The sequence below is a fragment of the Falco biarmicus genome, chromosome 13 (genome assembly GCF_023638135.1).
Source record: "Falco biarmicus isolate bFalBia1 chromosome 13, bFalBia1.pri, whole genome shotgun sequence".
In the NCBI taxonomy this organism is placed as follows: domain Eukaryota; kingdom Metazoa; phylum Chordata; class Aves; order Falconiformes; family Falconidae; genus Falco; species Falco biarmicus.
Genome location: NC_079300.1, coordinates 9,235,111 through 9,258,957, shown reverse-complemented (window position 1 = coordinate 9,258,957; position 23,847 = coordinate 9,235,111). Strand labels below are relative to the sequence as shown.

The following is a 23,847-nucleotide window of genomic DNA, read 5'->3' as shown; positions in this document are numbered from 1 at the left end:
CACAAGCTGAACATGACTCAAGAGCATCATGGTGTTGCAACACCATATGGGGGGACATTTAAACAGAAATACTGCGTGTAATACACACTAAGAAATTTTTCTGGTCTACTCAACAAGACGACTAGAGCATTTGTCCAGTTTTGGACATTACTGAAGTAAGCCAGCCTAAGGAAAGTAAGAAAGATTATCAAGATCAAGAAAACTCAACCTATGTGACAAGGTTTAAAGAACTGGGATTGCTTACTCTAAGAAAAACTGAAGGTGATGAAATAGTTTTCTTTAAATATGTACAAAGCAGCTACAAAGGGAAAGCGAATACATCCTTCACATCAATTTTGGCTAAAACAAAAATGGCATACACTTCAGCAATGCATATTTACGTAAGGTCAATAGTAAAAGCTTTCAAATAGTGGCATAGTTAAGAACTGGAGATGATTATCCTGGGGGTTGTGGACTTTCCACATTTTGAGACTTTCAAAAAGAGGTTGCAGAATCAACCCTAATGCATTTACGCTACACTGCAATCATAGTAACTGCAGTACAGGTGTACACTTGCAGATTCTAAATCTTCCATAAAACTTTTTTTCTACTTGATAAATGAGGAATGGTTGCTTTACAAGTCTGCAGGGCTTACATAAATGAGGCCTTTATCCATGCATTCTGTTTCAGTGGAGTCAGTGAAAAGTTTGTTTACTTCAGCAGCAGCATACCAGGTTCCAAATTGAGGAAAACAGGAGCGTTGGCCATTTGGCCACTGAAATGTCGTTGTCTTAGAATCTGCAATCACATGCATGGGGAAAGTGGAGAGACGTGCTTTCTCCTCCTTTCTTTGTCTAAATCGGCAGAAGATCCTTTTTGTATAAGGCATGTCTGTGTGGAGAACAGCATTACTACACATCAAAAACAGCCTGTCTGCAAAGAGAATCTCCTCTGCTAGGAAACTGAATATATGGCTCAGCAGACAGTAGCTATGGTGCTAACAAATACAACCACACAGAATAAAGGCAAGACAGATCTACTGGAAGGCCATTTCCTGGTCTTATGATTTTACCTGGATGATATGTTAATGGATAACCACGACTGGTATCCTCCCTTAAATCAGCCAAGTTCTTCAGCACTAGCTGCTGCTGAACTCTATAAAAGCATATGTGAAAAGCCCACTCGGAGCTCACCCTTCCCAAGGAAGTTACGATTTCTCCCCAGCGCTTGTTTCAGATACAGGCATTAGTGGCACAGACTATGTAGTAGCAGCAACCTTGCTTCATCACATACCACCACCTGCACAACATGCAAGACAGTGCTAACAGGGACGCAGCTGGACTGCTCCCCTCTCTGCCCACTCACAGCACTTACCCCATACACAAAACTGGGGTAAAAACAACAGAAGCTTCAAGGACTGCTGGAGTTTGTAATTATGATGGGTATAATCTTTGTCCTGTTGACAAGTTCCAGGCTTTTTTCGGTAGTGCCAGATGACAGGACAAGGGGCAACAGGCACAAACTCTAACACAGGAAGTTCCACCTGAATATGAAGAAAAACTTCTTTGCTTTGAAGGTGTCAGAATGCTGGAACAGGCTGCCCAGAGACGTTGTGAAGTCTCCTTCTCTGGAGACATTCAAAACCTGCCTGGATGCAACTCTGTGCAACCTGCTCTAAGTGAACCTGCTTTAGCAGGGGTTGAACTAGATGATCTCCAGAGGTCCCTTCCAACCCTGACCATTCTGTGACTCTGGGCTGGTATTTACTGACAGAGTTACAGGTGAACAAAACTAGTACAACTCCAGCATAACAAAGAATTACCCTTTTAGTATTCTACTCAGGCTATTTACAACTTAACTGCTATTTGTTACTGTGAATGGTAGTTTCTACATTAAGTCTTGTTAATTAAATGTTTTATATGCATCATTAAGACAATTTTAGCTTTTTCAAATTAATTTAGGATTGTATGTTGCTCAGATTTATTATTCATTAAAGTATCTAAAGCACCTCAAACACATCCTTTACATGCATTCCCTAAACACATATAAATCATGTTGGCATATAAAAGCAATGTGTAAATATATATAATATAATTAGCACTTTCATTGATGTGTGGTTGTACCATTCATACCTTACAACTGCAATTAGAAAACAAAGTATAAAGTGTAACTAGAATCTGACAGAACTAACAATATTATAAACCTTTAATTCCATGTTACTAATAAGATTTCAGATTAGTAATAAATTAATGACTAATTTAATTTTAACAGTTTTTGCACCTCACTTGAGTCTACGATTAAGCTAGGTTATTTTTGGTAGTTAATTTTTAATCAGCTCCATGTTTTCACAAATTAGGCCAATTATTTTCATTCAGCAGAAAATATTATTCATTAAAATATTTATTAGTATTAATGTTTGTAAAGATCTATTTCTTAATACAATGCAGGCATTAGGCCTAAGTGAACCCAAAGAGTTTCCATGTATGTAAATTACTTCTGATCGCCATGGTTACATGAGCTAATAGACTGATGTTTTATATAAGGTATATGCACCAGAACATTAATCTACTATTGAACAAAGCAGCAAATCTGTACCTTTATGACCAAGCATATGCTATCGTTGGATGCTAGCAACACAATCTGTTGTCACACATGAGAAACACTGAGAGATTCAGAGAGATCTGAGAAGCACAGTAGAGCGATGGATGCAACAACCTGCCATGCATGCAGAGGTCCGAGTTCCCCAAAGTGCTCTCTCCAAGTCTTGCTTCTGAAGCAGCAGGAATACAGCACATCACAGGCAACGGCTGCCTCTGATAACACTAATCATCACCCTCAATTTGCATTTCAAACTCTTCCACACAACACTTTGTTGTGCACAGCTTCCAGCTATGAAAACTCCTTTTCCTTCAAGTTATCTATTGCCCACCTTCAGAAAAGTGTTCTTATTAATAAAGAGCACTTAACTACATGTTTCACATTGAGTGTATATTCACTTTTCTGACTTGTAATGTACAGGTCTGTTTATCATTGCATGATTTCCCTAATAAAAATTATGACTTGCCCTTGTCATGTGGTTTCCTGGCACAGAAACCACAGACTCTGCCATTCCAATCACTTTGTTAATGAAGAATACTGAGATAACTGTTGTTAACTTGGAGCCTATTCCATGTGTTGTCTTGTGCAGTTTCAGAGTCACTGATCTAAAACTATCTATTAAATTTGCAGGATGACATAAATATCAGTAAGGCCTGAAGGAATGAAATATATCTACCGCCTCCCACTTGGAGTTAAATGTCAGGGGTTCAATAGTAACTAGGTAGCTGCCAGATTCTCCAAAACCACCCTGCACTCTTTGTATTTCTGAAAACGCCCCCATGCTCCCATTACTAGCTCTGGGCTTCCCAATAGCCCTAATTGCCCCAGAAATGTATTTGAAAACAAATTCTGAGCATTTATTTGTAAAATAAATGATTCTTATTTGACTTTTTTCAAAATTTCCCCTGGCAATTTAATATTAATTAAAATCTGTTGAGCCATATGGTGACTTCTTTTTCTTAACAAACATTATGACTTTCGTATTTTTTCATATTTTTGCCATAACAAACAACAAAGCTTAGAGAGCTCATAGCACACAGACACCATTGGTTCAAATACTAATACAGCCACACAGGCAGACCAAAAGGGACCGCAACAGAAAAATGTTTTTAATGCATTTTAGGCAAGTGAACCTCCTGCAACTAAACACACCCTTGTAAGAAAACAGATCACCATATTCAGAAATAGAGCACAATCACAAACTGCATGGGTGCTGGCACTCACCTTTTTCTAAGCTGTAAAAAACTTGCCTTTGTATTTATATTTACATTACAGAATTGCACATTAATGCTTTCTGTCTCACCCACCATCACATTTTTGAAATTGTGCCGTAACTGAGCAATGAATATCATGCATTGTTTCTGGATTAGAACTAGATGGAGAGAGAAACAGTTTTGCTGAAGCTTCTTCTAGTGAAGAGCTAGAGCAAAAGCAGAGATTACACTTGTGGAAATACAAGGCTGCGTGTATGTGTGAGTGTGGCTTGCACTGAAAGATATTTAAAGAGCAGCTCCTCAAGAAGAAACTACTGCCATCCATCTATCTATGCATACATCTCCCTGCCTCTCCACTGCATCAAATGCTGCTTTGCCAGCCTTCTTACTGACCTGTGCCAAGTGGTTTAGCCCCCTGCTAAGGAAAAAGGTAAAAGCCGGATCTCCCTGATTTTACTGGATCTGCCAGATCCTGCCAAAATGTGGCATCAGTATGCCACTGCATCAACAAATTGCAAAACGAATGCACTTGCTTAAGATGCATTAAGAAAAATTCCTATTCCAACACCCACCATATCATAAAATCTTGTGTCTAGCATTTAGATCTTGCCAAATTCTACCAGTGTTTGTCCCTCACCTATAAATAACATAGCATAAATAATCATTCCTGATTTAACAATTCTTCTACTATACGTGTACTTTTTCCTTCCCTGTAGAAGAAACTTAAATCACAATGCATATATTTAGATTTAGAAAAAACAGATATTGCTAGATACTGGTGTTAATGTATTTACCTCAGCTTCCCCCTTGAGAAAAACAAGAGCCTCGTACTTAACAACAACAAAAAAGAATTTTTCACATGCCTTAAAAACGTTCAGCTGCTATAGAAAACTTGTAAACTAACCCAGAAAAGGATAATCTGGATCTACTGCAGCCAGAGTGAAAAAGTACACCTTCAAGATTACTAAAAACTTAAAAGTCTAATATATCTCTGTTCAACAAACAGCAAAGACAGCAAGGCTCCAAATTTAAATAGGACTTGCTTTTTGTCACCTAGACCCTAAACTTTCTTCTAAATCGAACACAAAGGCACCCAGATATTTATATCTGAAAAATCCGTACTCGGTATTTTGTGGTTTAAATGAAACCACAATAATTCAAATCTTGTATTTTCATCTATGTAGAGTACAGTCACCTTTTATGTTACATAGTGAAATTTTACAGTAAGGCATGTCTGACACGTATGGACAATCCTAAAGAAGTATTTTAAGCTCATCAGCTCTTAATTGAGGTTTTCAAAGTGGCTTAAGGGATTTAGACAAAAATTACTCATTTCTTATTTCCTTTTATCACCAATACATGGCTAAACTCCTAGGCTGTTCTGAAAATCTCAGTGCTCTGGATACATATTCATTGCATGTAAGAGAACTGTCACACTTTTGCTATCTATCTAAAAGATAAAACTCTCAAGCTTAAGTGAAGAAAATAATAGGCTAGATTTTGCTTTTGCTATCATTGATGACTTTATGAACTCATGTTCTGCAAACCCCCATAGTTTTAGCTGAATAGGAACACTTCAAAAAGGCATCTTTAGTCAACTGAAACAAGAGCTGTGATGATACAAATGTGCTGGTTTCAGGAATAAGAAATCTGTTTTGCATTGCTCTAGTACTGGAACACGCTTAAGGTTGGATTGCTCTGGTAAATCAAAAGCATCATAAAGTTTTGTGTAGTTTAACAGTAAGACTTTGGAGCTCAGAGCCAAGAAATTATACAATCTAGCAAACTCCAGGCACTGGACGTTTTCTGTGCTACTGAATATAGATACACTGGGTGGGACAAAAATTTGCAATTAAATTGAAACAGCTGCTCTTTTTAGCAAATTAAAAGTTTAAGGTTTGAGGTGGGGGAGAGGAGAAAAAAGCTGGATCCAAGATGATGCAGGTGTTGCTTGCAGATTTTAGTCAGGCCTGTTGTGCCAGTTTATGAGGTCAGAATTTTGCATGTACAGGCTATTGCCAGATTTTTTCCTATAAGATGATATCTTTGATAAGTGCTGAAAAACATTACCAAGCAGTGCTACCAAGCCATAGCAAGTCTCCTGGTATTTTCTGTGGACAACAGATCACGTTTGCTCTTCATCGGCAGAGCGCAAGGTAGGGCCTGGCCTGAGCACGCTACTAAAATGCAGTTTAATTACGACTGCAGCCTACATCCCTCTCGTTCTGCAGTGCCAAACTTTTTCTGTGCCGCAGGCGGCAGCGCGCTTCCAGCTGCAGCAGGGTGGGGAAGGGCTGCGAGCGGGGCGCAGCCGGCCGCGGGGTTGGAGATAACGGGGTAACGGCCCCCCGGCTGCTCCCGCCCGTTCCCTGCGCGCCCCCCTCCTTCCCCGCCAAGAAGCAAAACTCGCGGCCATCCGGGAAGCTCCGTGTGCCAGATCCAGGTTTTGCCGTGTTCTGGCTCCGGGACGCTCCAATTTTTTTTTGTTTTTTTATGCTTACTAATTTTTTAATTTATTTTTTATTTTTAATCGCTGCAGTGGAAACCGCCAGCGCCCGCCGGGGCGGTGGGGCCGAGGGAGCGCAGTTCCCCCGGGACCCCGGCAGGGCTCCGCCCGCTGGCCGCGGCGCTCCGCGGGGCTCCGCGCGTTCCCTGGATGTTGCGCGTTCCCTCTGCGGATGGAGGGAGGGAGGAAGCGAAAGAGGGAGGGAGGAGAGAAGGAAAGAGGGAGGAGGGAAGGGGGGAGGGAGGCTGGGGCTGCCTCCGGGAGGCGGGGGAGGGCCGCCGGGGCCAGGGCCGCCAGGCGGGCAGGCCGGGGCGGCTGGCAGCGGGACGAGGCGAGGTGCAGCGAGGCCCGGCAGCGGGCGGCCCCGCTCCGCCCCGCCGCGCTCCCCGCCCGGCGGCCCCGCAGCCGCCGCCGCCCGGGCCCGGCCCGCCTCCCCCCAGCACCCCGCGAGGAACAGCTCCTTTGCAGTTGGCAGCACCGCATTAACACGGGGAGAGAGGCAGAGAGAGGCAGAACGGGAAAGAGAGGGAGGGAAGGAAGCAACCCAGATCACTGGGTTGCTGGAAGCAGTAAAGGAGCTCCCAGGACAAACTGAAGCTTTTGCAAAAAATAGCTCTTTCAGGGTTAGGCTTTTTTTTTTTTTTTTTTTTTTTTTTCCCCCCCCCTCCTCTTTCTTTTAGTCAAGTGCAGAGGAGAAGTGCCCCCACCCCAGCGTCCACCCAATCTGTCGGCCTGAGGGGCACCTCAACCAGACAAAGCAGAATGTACCAGGGACACATGCAGGTAAGACGCTGCAAGCAGGCTGGAGAGGCAAAGCCCTCCGAGCGGCTCCGCCAAAACGTGATTCTGTGAAGTTTCTGTGGGTTGAGCGGAGGGGAGATGCCACCTTGGCACCGTGCAACAAGTGAACTGGTGCAATAGGATAGTGGCACTCCAGCTCGGGGCTGGAGGGAACAGCATGCCTGGGGCTACCTATGCTTGCGGGGGGAGAATGGAAAAGGGCTTCTATCAACTTTGTAACTAGGTGAAGTTTTGTGTGTATTTATTCATTTGTTATGCCTGCTCACTCAAACAGATTCAAGGGAGCATTCCAGGGCAAACATTGTTATGGCATGCTTTAAGTGACACATGTCTCCTGCCACCCTCTTGATGCATCTCTTCCTGTATGTCAAGTGAAGGGCAAACAATAAGGGGAAAAACAGAGCCCTTGCTTTGCAAAATCTGCAAAGATTTCATGCCACACTAAAGCTGTCGATTTGCATAGTGTGTTCTGTTTAAAGGTGACGGATTTCTATTCTTCCCTCCCAACATGGGATAAGGATTGATTTTGCTAAGCCCCAGAATGACTTTGTAGAATGAATTCAAACACATGCCTAAGTGACTTCAACATTTTAGGCAGCAATCTTGTTTCATGATCCTATTGATCCACATCGCCGTAGTAGAAAATGCCTCTCCCTGATAAAAACATACTAGTGCCTTGGACGTGATGACTTTAACCTTGACTCCCGCTCTCCTTCACATGGCTCTTCCTTGGAAAGCCAAATCTGTTTTGAAGGAGGGGGAAATGCCAAAGTGGAGTAAAGCTTTACACTGATCTCCCAAATTCATTTCTTTGTTTTTGGACCCAATTAGGCTTTTTGTTCATTGCCAGGAATGATCAAATGCTTTTATCACGTACAGCGGCACCAGCCTGGCACGTAGTGTTGTTAGTACTAAGTCTGTTTACAGAGAAAGTACAGTTTTACTAAGTGTAAGCTGACCACATTTGTTTGGTGTGATTCTGCACAGCACTTAAAAATCTGCTGAATGGTCGTTGGGGATGTTAAACTTCAGTCAATGTCAAACACAGGGTTATGTACAGGATCTGTGAGTTAAGTGAGGATTCTGATTCAGCACTCCGCTTTCCAGAACTGAACGGTACCAGTTACTCTTTTATGTTTTTGTTATCTGATCTCAACAGTGATAAATAATGTGTCATAATATTGCTTGTGATAGGAGAGCAAACAGGTTTTAGCAAGAAATGTAGAAGTATACGTATTACTATTTTTGATAATAAGTGTAAAGTATGCATTGTTTTGTGGTGACACGAAAACAATCCTGTAACTAATGATACTCAATTGGACATTGTCAAACAGGTATTTATACCCTTATGATAGCAGAAGTTCTTTGCTATGAGGTATATATTGCAAGGTTTCAACAAACATACAGCACTTTTTAAAAGGAAATGTAATGGAATATTGAGGTGTCTGGCAGCTCTATAAATTTTCTGAATCATTAAAAAGTTGAAATCAAAATTGCAATAGGAAAAACAGGTCAAAACATAAATATGTTGTGACTGATGTAATCTGATTTTTCTTTCAAATTATTTTTATTTTTCTAGCCCAATTTTAACCAAGTTATCTTTAAAAGTTTGCTGATATTGAGTATGCTTGTCATTGCTAAAAATAAAAACCCACCTGAGTGCATCAGCCAAACTTTTTTATATATTTCTGTCCTAACAGGAAGCATTAATGTTCTTCAGATAATGCCTAAAAAAGCCTAAAGCATTAGGAGAGATTTTCATGTTTACTATACCCTTAATTAAAGCCTTTATATGAGTCAGACAAAGACAATAAAGAGCTAATTTCTTTGCAATGAAATGGTCTACTGTAATGGTTATTAAACTATGTCAGAACAGAAACAATCAAAGTTACCCTACAAGTACCATAAAGACCAACATGCTAAAAAAAAAAAAAAAAAAAAAAAAAAAAAAAAGGTAGGCATATCTAAGCATTACAGGTCCTTTCTTACTATCTCCAAGACTTCTGATAAGATTCCTATGAACTTAGGGAAAACTATTGGCAATTACCTGCCAATATAAAATAAGGTGAACACAAAACCATCCAAACTTGGGTGCATTAAGTCAGGCACCTAAGTCAGTACCTGGACCCCTAAACAAAACCAATCATCTTTTAAAAGACACTGAGCACTCACAGAGTGCTTCCACTTCAAGTGAAACTGGAGTGTTTAGCTAGACCCTACCTGGGTACTTCAGCATCTAACTTTACAGATTCCAAATGCAAAATGTCAAGTGAAACTGGAGTGTTTAGCTAGACCCTACCTGGGTACTTCAGCATCTAACTTTACAGATTCCAAATGCAAAATGATGTGCCAATATATAATGCCTGATCCTACACTTCTTAAAGCAAAAGCTCTTCTGAAGCTACAGCAGTCAAACGCAGGATCTGATTTAGAATGCCAGTCATCATTTTTCTTTTTCCTAGTGTTTTGTTCTCAGATGTAAAAGTAAACTGCAGAAATAATTGCTTAGTCCAATTTAAAAGATGTTTACAGAGCCAATGTTTTACTAATAACCTGCTGTAACTCAGCTAATTCTTGGAAGACTTCTGAAAGGTGAGAACATTAACAACTGTAACAAAGTAATAAGCATAATTACAGAGATTGGAAATTTACCTATCTTGAATAGGCATCAAGCATTATCAGCTTCAGTGGAGAATTTCTGACTAAGCTAAATAAATTCTGCAAGTGTAGATGAAATACACTTTGCATTTAAGCACCGCTGAAGTCCGGAGCCTGAAGTACTTTACATCAGTCCGTAATATGTGTGTCTCTTCTTAATTTTTAGGTTATAGTACAGATGGGATTTTTTTTTTTTCTGAATCCCAGAAAACCAGTTTATTCCAAAGACCTAGGTTTAGATTTTCCTCTTACTATTTTATAAATGCATCCTCACAACACAGAAATACTAGAAAGGTCCTAAGTTAAAATTCCAAAGACAGTTAAAATATATATATATATATATCTCTAAAAAGGATGTGTGCTACTGGCTGAAACCACCATCCTTATATTTCCAGATACACTCTACAGGGCTAGATGTTACTTCTGCATTGCATGCTTTCACATAAATTACTAGGAGAAAGGTGAAGTGGCCTTCCACAGAGCGAGCAACACACAGAGAAATAGGATGCAGCAAAGTGCAGTGCTACAGGAGCTCTTTCAAAGCTATTTCACTATCATAATAAGCATAAGCATTTCATAGCCCTACTTACCAAGCTGGTTTACTCAGTAACTGTCTAAAACATAACAGGGACTGACACAGGTTCTAAGGCATGCAGCTACCTCCTGAAGCCTGAGCCTTTAAGGTGAGCTTTTTGCATGAGAAAGAACTTCACATGAGATGCACAGCCTATTTGCCAACACACAGCTTTAGTTATGTAAGAAGTCCTGTTTAATTCAGTAAACTTAGGCTCCGACAGGATAATAACCGATGTATACAAGAGCGGGATTACACAGATATGGCAAAAGAACTGAGTCTAAATGCTAAAACCGTACAGTATTTCTCTCCTAGGACAATGCGTGCAATCCAATGTGAGCTGTTTTCCATCTTCAAGGAAACAGTAGCAGACCAGATGGAAGCAGAACACAAGCTGAGTTCATCCCACAGTCACTGTTCTAAGATGTCTATAATTTTAACAACCAACAATAAGATACTTCAAAGTTTTTACAGTATATCCACCTGGTACCAGTCCCTCCCACTGACTTTTATGAGAGTTCTATAAATGGCTGGAGGGTAAATTACAATCATAGGGTGGGCTTTTCAGCAGCATTTGGCTTCCTAGGAAATTCAAAATAAATACTTTCAAAACTGTTTGCCTTGATGCTGTATAGAGTCAGCTTTCTCCAGCACAAACGCTTGAACATAAGAAGTGCTTTGCCAAATGTTGGCATGGGATTTTATGTATGGCAGTATTATGTTTCAGGATGGCTTAATTTAGACAAAGCACAAATCTTGACCGCACATGGCTATCAGAGTTCCTCTGGCACTTTCTCGCAAGAACAGGCTTATTAGTCACGATGCCTTGGCCAAGTTCCAGATCAGATAGATAGTCTCTTAAACTTTTAATTGCATAGGCAATCAGCTTCATGCCCTTAATTGTTGTGTTGTCTTCTGTACTATTAAAGATATTTAACATTCTACCATTGGCATTTCATATTTACATGAAAGGATTCATATTAATTATTCACATTTCACTAAGATTTCAGTCATCAAACACATACCTATATGATTGTAGTGGGTCTACAGAAAAATAACTATGTACACATGAAAATTCTTGCAAGATGAAACCTCAAGGGCTTCACATGTTTTACTGGGCCTGAGAAGAGTTGCTAAATATTTTAGAAGTTATAAAAAACATTTTTGAACTGATTTCCCAACACTTAAGACAAAGCTAACTTACTGGGAGAAGTGAAGCAGAACTGCCTCGAGATTAGCTCCAGATGCAGCTTCTTTGCTTCTTTGGTAACCTATTAAAAACATTGTAATAGTGTTGGTTACACTGCCACCTAAAATACATAAAACCCAAGCTATTGATCAATTGGTAACAAAAAAAAGTAATCTCTGCCGTGCATTTTGTACCTGAATAAAACGGCCCACAAAGAATACACACAACATAGAACTGGATTCACTGCTAAATTGAATCTTTGCTCAGCTTTTAAGATCAACATAATAATGCTACAAAATTCTAAAAATCTGAGCACATAGCTGGAATGCTAACTGACCCCTAGTGATGTCTCCTAGCCTAGCTGAAATTCTATTATGATAAACTGGTAATTTTTCATTATTACTAGCATTTTCTAGAAGTACTCACAATGCAAGGGCAGTGTTTATGATGGTATGTTTTCCATTTTGTCTTGATATTTTCCAGTTATTCACTAGCAGCTTTTCAAGTTTTGAACAGCAGATTATGAACAGGCTTATAAATGAAACAAGCTAAAAATAATGAGCTCACTTTCATTGAAAGAAGTTCATTCAAAGAAAGTAGGTGATATACTGCTTTTGGCTAAGATGCATACTGAAACTACAAATTCTAAGTATGTGTAATGCTGGTATAGGGAAGCATTCCTTGAAGCTGTTAGGCAGTTTAACAAGAACATAGCAGAAAATCTTGCAAAGGCTTATAAACTCTTGGCACACCGTGTATTTTTTCCTGGATGCAAATTAAGAGGAACTCTTACTAACTAAATAAGGATCCATCCCTCTATTCTGGAATTAAATTCATTCAAAACATAGAAAAACAACAGTCCCTAGCACTGTCACTTATTTATATAAATATGTTGGTCTAAACCCAGTATACAGCTTTCATAAAAGAGGCACTGTTTACTCAAGAAATCATGCTGTATTTTTTAAAAAAATCTACAACCATTGTCACAATTTATGATGGCATGATGCAGTTGCTAGTTCTTTAAACGCACATCCAGAAACTTGGATTCTACCTCTATATTCATCATATAGTTTCAACAAGCCCAGTCACCTTTCCACACATCCATTTTGCCTCACCTACGTTGTCTACTTTGATTACCTAGCATGTATGCTAAACTTAAGTAGCAGTTACTTTATTTTTTTTAAATCGTGTTTTCAAATATCTTAAAATGTACCTGCACAACTACTAAAACCAAGGATTGGTGATCAATAGCAAAATACTCAGCTGCATTAAAACCTACAGAGAGAATCTATTTTGATTATTTAGCTTTTACTTGTCTAAAAGTTTAGGCTCACAGATGTTTGAAAACTAATTTGTTTCACGAGATACACTGTTAACATATCAGAGAGAGAAAAATGCAGGCTGGCAGTCTCAGAACGGAAGAATGTAGGTGAAACTCTATGCAAAGGAGGAGGCCACAAGCTAGATCAGGATGAAATTTCCAAGTAGGACAAGGTGCATGAAAGGATGGGAAAGAAAGTAACCACATACAGAAATTTAGAGTTTCCTTTAGGAAATGCAGTGTCATAAACATTAATCTGTAGAACATAACTCCTAATTTATAATAATATTTTTTCTAAGCAAGCTGATTCTCCAGAAACTTAAAAATAAAAAGTGTGTGTTAATGTCTAAACCAGGTCTGTTTAAAACCACCTATCAAGTTTAATTTGCTACTCTATTTTCAATAGTTAGAAATTAAAATGGTAAAAACATTGGCATAGTGCTTAGAATAATTCTGACTAGCTTTTTCTTCTTACATACCCAGCACAAGAAGTATCTACTACTTGTTTGTAACACAGAATGTAAGTTTGCAGAGTCTATTTCAGAAATAGCTGATACTGCAAAACTGAGAGAAGTAGTTGTCTTCGAAATCATGACATGTAAACTAGGAGGTGACTTTCTGTAGTAATGCATTTTCATCATTGCCCAGTAACATTACTAACAAAATGCCTAAGGATCATAAAGACCATATTCAGCAAATTCTTGTACCCAGTTACAATTATTCTGAAAAGTATGATATTTCATTGCTTTCTTTTCAGGCTTTTGAAATTCTGAGTCACTGGTACATGAGTTTCACTTCCAATGGTTTATTTGCATATAAATAAAGTAAATTCTAAAATATAAAGTAATTGAATCTTATTATACTGAATGGAAAAAAAACCCCACGTCTCATCAGGTTATCTATCCCCATGAATAGAAAACACAACCCAAAGTTTCAATTAGCCCCTGAATGTGATTTTTCCAAAGTTTGCACTATTAGTCAGAAGTCTCAGCATTACTGCAGTTCCTCCCAAACATTTTTGATTAAACTTCTGTCAGGCTGAAATAATAGGTGTAAGCCCCAAGTTTCCTTCCTCCACTTCTCCATGGCCTACCAAGACACTCAGAAAGATTTGCCAGGGTTTCTTCTCTCACTCTGTCCCGTTTGTTCATTTTCTCTTCATCTGGGTTCAAAGGTTTTCTTGAAAATGTTTTGCCTCCTACCACATTTGCACTGCAGTTTCATTTATGCTGCCCACACTAGGGCAGCCAAGCTTACCCATGTCATGATCGCACATTGTGTGCAATGAGGTCTGAGTCGCCTCTCAGCAATGCTTGGTCACAAGACAGAAATGTTCCACAGTGAAGTTCACTCCCACAAGTAGAAAGCAGCAAACTGATGGCTGAGGACTTCACTACCAGCAGAGCTTACTACTCACAAACTAACTCTAAATTAGGAGACAGTAGGGGACCACTAAGAAAGGAAAGTAGCTGGCTTTAAAAGAGCAACCTGACTTTTTGCCTGCAGCCGCTACAACATGTTTATAGGGCAGATTACTGTTCATGAACTCTTTTTTCCTCACATGATTATCTATTTTGGCAATCTCTAGAGAAAAATGACCACACTACAGTCTTTGTGACTTTCTCTGTAAAATACAGGAACACTCTGCTGCCTCATGTTCACTTGTCTTAGAGCAGTCTGCTATCTTCTGGTAACTTGCCACTGTTAATTTCACATAGATTCCTTAAAACACCTCTTGTCCTAACACAGATGTTGTATGTAATACAAGTTAGATGAATACAAACATCTTTAGACAGCATTTTTCAATTAACATACAAAATAACAGCTATGCATTTAGAATCTGTCAGTATAATAACAAAAGCATATGTGATAAGGAATGTACTGTGCAATGAATTCAGACAATCTTTCTTGATTACATGACAGAAAACAGTCTTAATGAGATACATAAAATAAATTAAAACACTCTTATCTGCTGACATTTAGGAATGACAACTTCAGAATGATTTTCACATGCATTTATTTTAGGACCAGTCAAATTTTTCTTTTTATTTGTTCTTTCCCCACCCCACCCCCCACCTTAGACCAATCATTTGGATTTACAGACTAATTTTAAAAAGCTGAAGAAACAAACTTTAAAATTTGCCTTGCCAACATTGGAGCCAGTGGTATCTATCTTTACATGAATAAATATAAGTGGAAATTTTATCAATGGAAAGGAGAGAATAATTGTCTTCCAAGCCTTTTTCACGTTAATACCTGTTTTCCTAATGTAGGAATAAGCAAAGACTATAATAAATAGAAGCTCTTTTGAGTATTTTGAGTGTTATGTAAAACTGGGAGAAAACATCACACTTTTATGCAATAGTAATGTGTCAGAGCTTTTTAAAATCCAAAGGAGTATCCCCTAACAGGAAGATCTGAAAACAAGTCAGTATCTGTATATTTTACACAGTATTGCAGTCAATGCATTTTACACAGAAGAACAAATTAATATTTGTTCAATAAAATAGAAGGATGGTCTTAGTCTTCACTAAGGCCTTGGACACTGCTGTCATAGAAGTTATGACAGAAATGTCATAGAAGTGATTAGTGAAAGAATAACAAGTGTAGCTTGACATGTGTCTCAAAGTGACAAGTTATTTCTGCTGTCATTCACTGAAGTTTTGCAAGGAAGATAATTTTCCAGTTACAGACTTCAGATGCAGACAAGGTCTTTCATCTTTTGCTATTCATCATCTAACACTCCTTCTAAGAACCAGGACAATTTTAAGAAGGTTTTGAAAAAGAAATACAAGGAAGAATGTTAGATAAAAGAAAGGAGGAAAATAACGATACATACAGAGATGGACACATAATGATCCATAACAGAGAGAAATAAGGCAAAAAGCCAGAAACTAGGAAGGAAGGAAGTGCTCTTATTGTTCTGAACAGTAGAAAACATTGTTAGTATTACCACTGTACTTAATCTGAGTAATGTACACAATATGGCAAGGTATATAAAACCGTAAGGGATGCACAGGCTTGCCTGAAGAACAGAACAAAAGAATCTGAATTATTAGAAAACAGCTGGATAATAGACAGAAACCATGAAAGAACACTTATCCCTGGAGCACTCACAATAAAAGATTATGCACTTTTCAGGAAAGACAGAAAACCAAAGATGTTGGTCACATTAGGAACCTTGATCCCAAGAAAGTGGGGGAAAATTGTGAAAAGCTTCAGAACTAACATTTTAAATTGTTTAAATGTTAAGACAAAGCCAAGAGCACACAAGAAATGGGAAAATATACTCCTCAAAGGCAGAAAGAAAAACTGCAAAATGCCTTAAGTAAAGCTTATTTAGATCTTGAAAGCATATTAAAACAACTGTTGAAAGTTTTTCAGTTACATGATTAAGAAGGACAGGGAACCTAATTTATGGTGTAAACCCAAAATGGTTAGGAGAGTATGAATCCTGCAATTGCTACAAAAGGGTGAAACAAAGCTCATGCAGAGGTACGCTATTTAATCTCTTCCCCAAACTGATGATGGAACTAGTATATGATGGTGAAGACTTGGTAGCAAATATTTAAGCAGTCTAGTTATGAATCCAGAAAGGACAACAGAAAATATGTCAAAACTTAAGATAAGATGAGAAAAATGGTAGGACAACTAACAGCTCGGATACCCACACAGCTATCCATAATCTGAAAGGTTTTAGGGGACAGACTTTACGGAAAATTAAACAAACATAGACAGAAAAATGGAAAAAATGCTATTTTAATTTATCACGAGAAGATACTGTCAGGCTAACTTCATAGCAATTTCTGTTATCATAACTGGGTTTTTAGGCAAGAGAGATGTAACTGACTTGATCTATATCATCTTTGGTAAGCATTTGTTACAGCACCACAAAAGAAAAAAGAAATTACTAGTGAAACTGGAGCAAGTAAGGAATAGTAGAGAATCTGTAAAGAGGACAGGAAAGTAATTCACAGGGAAAGGAAAAATAGATCATTAAAGGAAGGACTGTCAGACTGAGGAAAGTTTAGTAGGGAGGGTCTTTGTGGGTGACTGTTGGAACTGATGTCTGATGTCTCATTCAGAAATGTACTAGAAACAGGAAGATGCTGACCACATTTGTTGATTACTCAATGCTGGGAAACACCATCAGTACTGATGAGTTTCATGTCACTATACAGAAGGAACTGTGTGAACTTCAACAATACAAATACAATTAAATGTAACAGTACAATATGACGTTGAACATCAATAACAAAAAATGCCCACCCTAAGCTGTAAACTATAACTTAGAAATTACTAAGAAATCCTTGCCCTAGGATGACAAGATGACTATCAATATGATGCAGTACTAGTTTTAGAAGAGTTTTTTTCCAGAATAGTCAGGAAAATATCAACGCCAGTTTACAATGCCACTGGCAGATTTTCAGTTGAGAATCTTGTACAGATCTGGTGAAGAGGAGGCATGGAAACAGGTCCGGAGAAGGAAGGGAAAGTCTATCTTACAAGAAGACACCAAAAGATTTTGGCTTCATTCGTTGAGCAAAATGACGGCTCAGCAGGGACATAATCAAAACATGTAAATGCATCAGGGAGATAAACAGCAGATATGGAAAAACCTAAATTAGCTAAGGACAAAACTGGCACAGGAACAAATGGATATTAATCGGCTGTGAATAAATTTAGGTTGGAAATCAGAAGAAGGTTTCTGATCATTAGAAGCAATCAAAACTTCCAGTAGCCTTCCAACTGGAACAATGGAGGCAAAAAACCCAATTACTTTAAAGATGAAACACAATCAATTTATGAAAGACTTTGTATGACATGCTGACTGCGACAGCAGAAGACTGAACCTCGATAACTTAGGAACACCACCTTCATCGTCTTCTGAAATTTCTCTGACTCCAGCAGAAACAAACCCTGACTCTTGTTTAGTAAGATCAAAATCCTCAACTTAAAGAAGTCAAAAGCCTTCCTATTATGGCTGGGGGGGGGGTTGATTGTCTTCGCAGCTTCAGTTCCCTCCCACTAAGATGCCGTACAAGGAATGACAAATTAGTCCTACTTCTCCTCCCATTGCCTAGTCCAAAATGTAATTTTGACTACTCTTAAAGCTGAGCTTTACAGTTTGAATACTCTCTGCCAGCTTCCTTATCGAGTCTCCCACTCAGCTGAACTGATAGTTTTGCTGCATATAAAACCTTAATAATCAGAGGAAATTTATTTCCCACATACAGCTAAACTCAACAGTTCACACTAGAAATGTTGAAGCTTTTCTCCATTTTGTATTCATATTCCTGCAAGCAGCCACAGAGTTTTTGAAATCACCAGCTATGTTGACACTGTGTAACAGTAAGCTTACGTTTATTTTAACGGACAAAGTGTATGTGCATGAGGTTCTAAAGCAGAACTGATCAGAACCACTAAGGATATTTTTTCCTTGACCTCAGCGAAGCCAGGGTATAGCTCTTTCTCCACAGTACCACCAGCTCGCTTTCCTCTCCTGAGCTTCAAAAATAAATGCAATGGTCATTATTTAGAGCATATGCTCTTAAATAGGAGAACTCAGTGCTCTGTTTGTAGTCCTAATTAGGAAAAACTACTGAACTCACTTTGGACCGTTCTCTTTGAAGGGACCATAAACCCACATTTTATAGTCAATCCTATGTCCCTGCTAGTAGGCTGAATCAGAAAATTATTTCTAGTTTAATTCAGGCTCATAAAACTACTTCACGATCTGATTGCTGGGGTTCCTGTCCCATCTCAGATCACAATGTCTATGATTTGCATCCCTTAATGTATCAGGCAGACAGATGTCCAAGAACACTCCATCACAACTTAATAATATCATTACTGCCTTGCAGCCCTTGGTCGCTAGCAATTGTTGTGCTGCAGTTTACTGAGCATTGTTCTGATCATTGAAATTTCAGAATTTCAGGAGTCATGCCAGCAAAGGGATTCCAAATAGGTGAGATCACTGGATAATAGCTACTCAAATATATGCAAAAACGTATTGCTAAATGTACTGAGCAAGGAAGTAGGATGGTCATTTGATGAGTTAAGTACTTTTTCCTGCCAGTACCTAACAAATGAACTCTTATTTCCATAGTGTTTGATAGGTGTCAAAGAGTAACAAAATGTCACTGCCTTTTTCTCATGTAGTCACTGGGAATTATCAGAAATAAAATTTCAAATAAAATTCCAAGTAATTAACTCGGACTCAAGCATCACAGAAAAAAACTACATTCAGGTTGTTGCATATGTATTTTGTGTATTTGCTAAGCACCAAGCAAAGTAAATTTATGTGAATTTACAAAGAAGAGTATTTATTATTCCTCCTTGCACGCAAACTTGCTCAAGTTCCATCCTGTACAAGTGTAATTTGCAGAATTAGGGAGCAGAAGGATCACGTTACTGAAATGGCTAACCAGATATGATAACAGACTAGAAAGACTACCTATATCAAGACAAAGTTTGTCAAATGGCTAAAATGTACCTATGTACAGCATGTGCCCACTGGACAAATGCAACTGGCTGAAGAACTGCAAACAGAAAACACAGGAATAGTAAGATTTTTACTGATTTTGGTACAGCTCTGTTCATAAGGAAATAGAACGCTTGGCTTACACTAATACACAATAAACAATCAACATTTATTTTCAAGTATGACAAGTTCAGTGCCTGCATGGTGCTTTTGATATATCACTGCTGACAGGCATTCTTTGATTTCTAGTCTTTCTTGCTAAATCATCAGTTCTAAAAATTAAAATCCTACCTAGCATTTCACTGCATAATCTTCTGGACAGTGGGTTGGAAAGGAGTGCAAAAGAGACACATTTACACTCCTCTACAAGTGGAAACTTAGCACTGTTAGTTTTTTCACTAGGACACTTCTGTAACACATTCTGGTTTATGTTTTATTTTGAAACCACTGAGATGATGGCTGGACTATGAACTGACAATTAAATACATACCTATCAAAGACCTGCTAATATTTTACAGAATACTAGTTTACTAGTCTGAGATAATTATGTGGCTATCCTTTTTTCATTTTTTTTATCCTTTAGAACTGACATATCTTGAAATGCAATAGAATCACTGCTTCACAGTTTATCTACACTTGTCATTTGTTTCTCCTCAACTAATTAAAACATTTTCATAAAGGACAGAAATATATTACAGACATTAATTAAACTCTTCTCTGACTTATATTTACAAGTTCTCACTAAATTCCAGAAGAAAGAGTTATTTACTGTATCTGGTTAGCATTTATTTCCCTCCAGTTTTCGTTTTGAGCAGTACATCAGAATTTGTGTTTATGGGTAGTAAAATAATTTCTGAAATTCCTGAAATATGAGAAGCATAATTTAAAACCAGAAAATTCATTACAGACTTCTGTCTTATGTCACCTTCTTGTGAATACTTATTACAGTATTGGCAGAGGATCATGGCACCATGTACTCATGTACTGCAAGATTCATTTAAAAAGATGCTACTCTATTTTCATCTACTCTCCATCCAGTGAAATCCTGGTTGCAGTAAAAGCAATAGCAAAGATACCATTAAGTTCAGCACAATCAGGATTTTGTTTAGAATCTTACACAGTAGGAAGGCATTGCTCCCTGTCTCAAAGTAGTCTTAAGAGGGATATCTTCATTCTGTGAACACGGAGAAATAACTAGTATAGAAGTAAGTGAAATTCTACTTTAGGGATTTGTACCCATTTACACTCAATTTGTATGTATTATATACTTTCTGCAGAAATAGTTGAAGGATTAAAATACCTATTGTACAATTTGAAGGGTTTTAAATATGATCTACTCTGTCTATACAAAAGGCAGGCTCCATTAATATTAGATCATTTCTTCCAATAGGTTAGATGAGAAAAGCAATCTACTACGCAATTTTTTTGCAACTGTTTACTGACTAGGTTTGAAAAAGGCAACACTTGGCTCAGATGTGAGGAGAAAGAAGTTCAGAGACCTGGCATAATCAGCCCTGTGTGAGATCAAAGAGCCTTCCTTACCTGAAGTTCAGTATGCGGGAAAAGTACTGGTAGGACAGTTACAGCAAGTGATGCTCATTTCCCCAGCAAAGATGAAATTCTCCCAGGTGTGCATGTGCAAGGTCTTAAATCCTTCACTGGAACAGCGCAAGATCCTACCTGCTGTTTACAAGCCATTTACACTAGACCAGCCTCCACCTGATTGTATTTTTTTATATAAATGCAAGTTCTGTCCAATAACTTTCCGGATCCACATCCGCAATAAAGTAGCCTCCGATGGTTATGGCAGTACTACAGAAGGATCTGGGGTTGGTTAAGTACCTGCTTTGCCATTGCCACAGATTTTCTATATGAACTTGGACAAGGCATTTATTGTCTATGTGCCTCTGTTCTCCGTCAGTGAGAAAGTAATAAAAGCACTTCCATCCTCACAGAGTGTTATCCAGATGTATTAAAACATACAGAAGGACATGTTCATGCAGTTATGGAGACCACTTTTCTCTCTAATTGCTAAGCTGACTTTTTATCCTGATTAAAAAAGTAATCTTAAAAATAACCTTTAGATTTGAATCCAGGTTTTTTTTGCCAGATTTCACACAGGAAATTACAGTGTAACAGCATGCTACAGGATTCAGTGCCCTTCACATAACTGAACTAGTAAGAGCTGGAAGATGTATACAGATAAGGGAATCCCAAATATGAGAGGTTTCTCTTCAAAACATGGAAACCTGACCAAGTAAATTGAACTCTTCCTTCTGGGATATGGGTGATAAGACATGGGTAGAACAATGATTCATGTAGGAACAGAGGCAGATGAGTACTGCAATAAAAAAGGAACCATAACTGGATAAGAAAAACTAAAAATAACAAAGGATCTCTGAAGCAAAAGCCAGTCAGGAGCGCCCTGTCCAGCATCAGCACACAGCACTGGGCATGAAAGTCACACCATGGGAGTGGGGGCAGGATGGTGTGGTCGAACCCCCAGCCACAGGGAGTGAGGAGGAGAGGAATCTCAATCTCAGTGAGGTTCGGTACCTGAGCAGGGGGTCAGAGCTGTGAGTGGAGGTGGTTGAACATGTTTTTTAGCAGGTAGCGCTGGACCCCCCTGTGATTTTATCCATTGGTTCTATGAAACTGGAACAAATTTTTCATACCACAGTATCCAAATCTAATCCCAGCTATGTCTGGCTAATTACTTGTAATGCAATTAATTCAATACATTACTTCATAACTGTTGTATACTTGAAATCTGTAATACAAGAAATATGATAAATGGAACAACACTGTGAGCCCAATCTTGATTTCCACAAACCAGTTTGCTGAACTGGAGCACACTAACAAATTATATGGTCTTCAGGAACAAGCCAACATTGCTTACTTTTGTCAGAAAAAGTCTTGTTTCTCTGTTGCTTACAGTAAAAGATTATTCTGGTTTCTTCTTTTTTCACATATAATACAGAAAAATAACAATGCAGTGCACCTAGTTTTTCTAAACAAGATGATTTGGTTTCAGGGTGGCTTTCTAAGTCTAATAACACATAATATGATACAAGAGGACAAGGAACAGACTGGTGTTGAGCAATGGGATGCAAAAAAACCAGCTACTGTGCAGACGTATTTTCAAAGTGACTTTTCAAGATGCAGAGTTGTGAAAAGGTATGAAGCAGAAGAGTTTATTCAAAGCAGCAGAACCAGTTTAAGTAGTTCTGAGTAAAGGGCCATAAGGTGGGTGCACTGTTAGAAAAAATGGACCACACCACTTGGAAGCGTGAAGGGTCTCCTAACACAGTAATTAGCACACATATCAATCTGAAATTTTGAATAATATCATAAGATAACATCTCAGACTGATACCCGATGAAAGAGTTAAAGGCCTCAGAAAGAGGCCTTTTCTAGACAGTTAAGATATTTAACCAAAGTTAAGATCCTTTGGTCTTCCTATCTAAACCCAGGTGAAACACTGTAGTGAACACTGGAATTTAAGATTAACACCTTATATCACCTGCAGCACACCCTTGGCCATGTGGTTCTTAGTCTGTTAGTGTTAAGTACAGCCATGAGAGTGGGCCATCCAGTTAAGATGCCTATGAGACACACAGCCCCAGCTGTTAGAGCACTTCTACAGGAGAAGGAATATGCCAAAGGTGTCCTAAATACCACTGTGGTCACCAGTTGCTTTAACATTCTATCTCTACAGAAAGAGACTGCAACTTCATAACTGATATCTGCCCCATGCGTAGAGGAGGGTATGTACATTCCCTTCCACCCTCGTTCCTTAAGCTATGCTAGGAAAGACAGTTTCAACAAAACCTGCTGTTAAGGGCCATAGCTTTTGCTTTCAGTAGTTCTCAGTTTTGAATGCAGTTCTTTGTCATTAGACTACATGAGCTGTAGGCTACTGCTTGTAGAATCACAGACCAGCTCTCCAGGGAAGATCACCAACCTCTTGAAAAAGTTAATAAGGAAAGATACCTAGGGATTCCTGTTTAGGAAGAGGAAGGAGTCCTGACTCCTATTCTCTCTTACACTGCACTGCCTTTAGAGCAATTACTACTAATGATCATACTAAAAATTATACGTAGTCAATCTTAAGAGATGGAAAATAGAATAAAATCAGGTAGATTTTGAGTTGAATGGAACAGATCCCTGCAAGTTGCTGAGCTATACACCCCTCTGACATCTGCAGAGACCCCTTAGGTTCAAAGGATGACGCAGGCGCAATTAGAAGAGAACCTGATACTAGAAACAACAGCTAAATAACATAATGTGATTCATTAATATTGAGAAACTATTTAGCAATTAAAGATAAATTTCACCAAATGCTGAAGTACAGAACATGCTGAAAACATACAGAAACCATTAAACCAAATCATTTTAGAAAAAAAAGAAAGAAAGAAAAAAAACAAAAACCCCAAACAAAATAACAGAGGACACTGCTGCTGGCTAGGTATTTGTTAATTTTTAATGCGAATTTATTGCATATGTAAGTGATTGAATTAGTA

At 38.5% G+C, this 23,847-nt stretch overlaps 1 protein-coding gene across 1 annotated transcript in view; it reads left to right on the top strand.

The window, feature by feature from the left end:
• The first annotated feature begins 6,977 nt into the window (after window positions 1–6,977).
• PEX5L (peroxisomal biogenesis factor 5 like) overlaps window positions 6,978–23,847 on the top strand; it is a 117,038-nt gene continuing 100,168 nt past the window's right edge. The window contains exon 1 of the mRNA XM_056359129.1: window positions 6,978–7,080. Coding sequence (XP_056215104.1) covers window positions 7,060–7,080 — 21 coding nt within the window. The 5' untranslated portion in view covers window positions 6,978–7,059. The remainder of the gene's footprint in view (window positions 7,081–23,847) is intronic.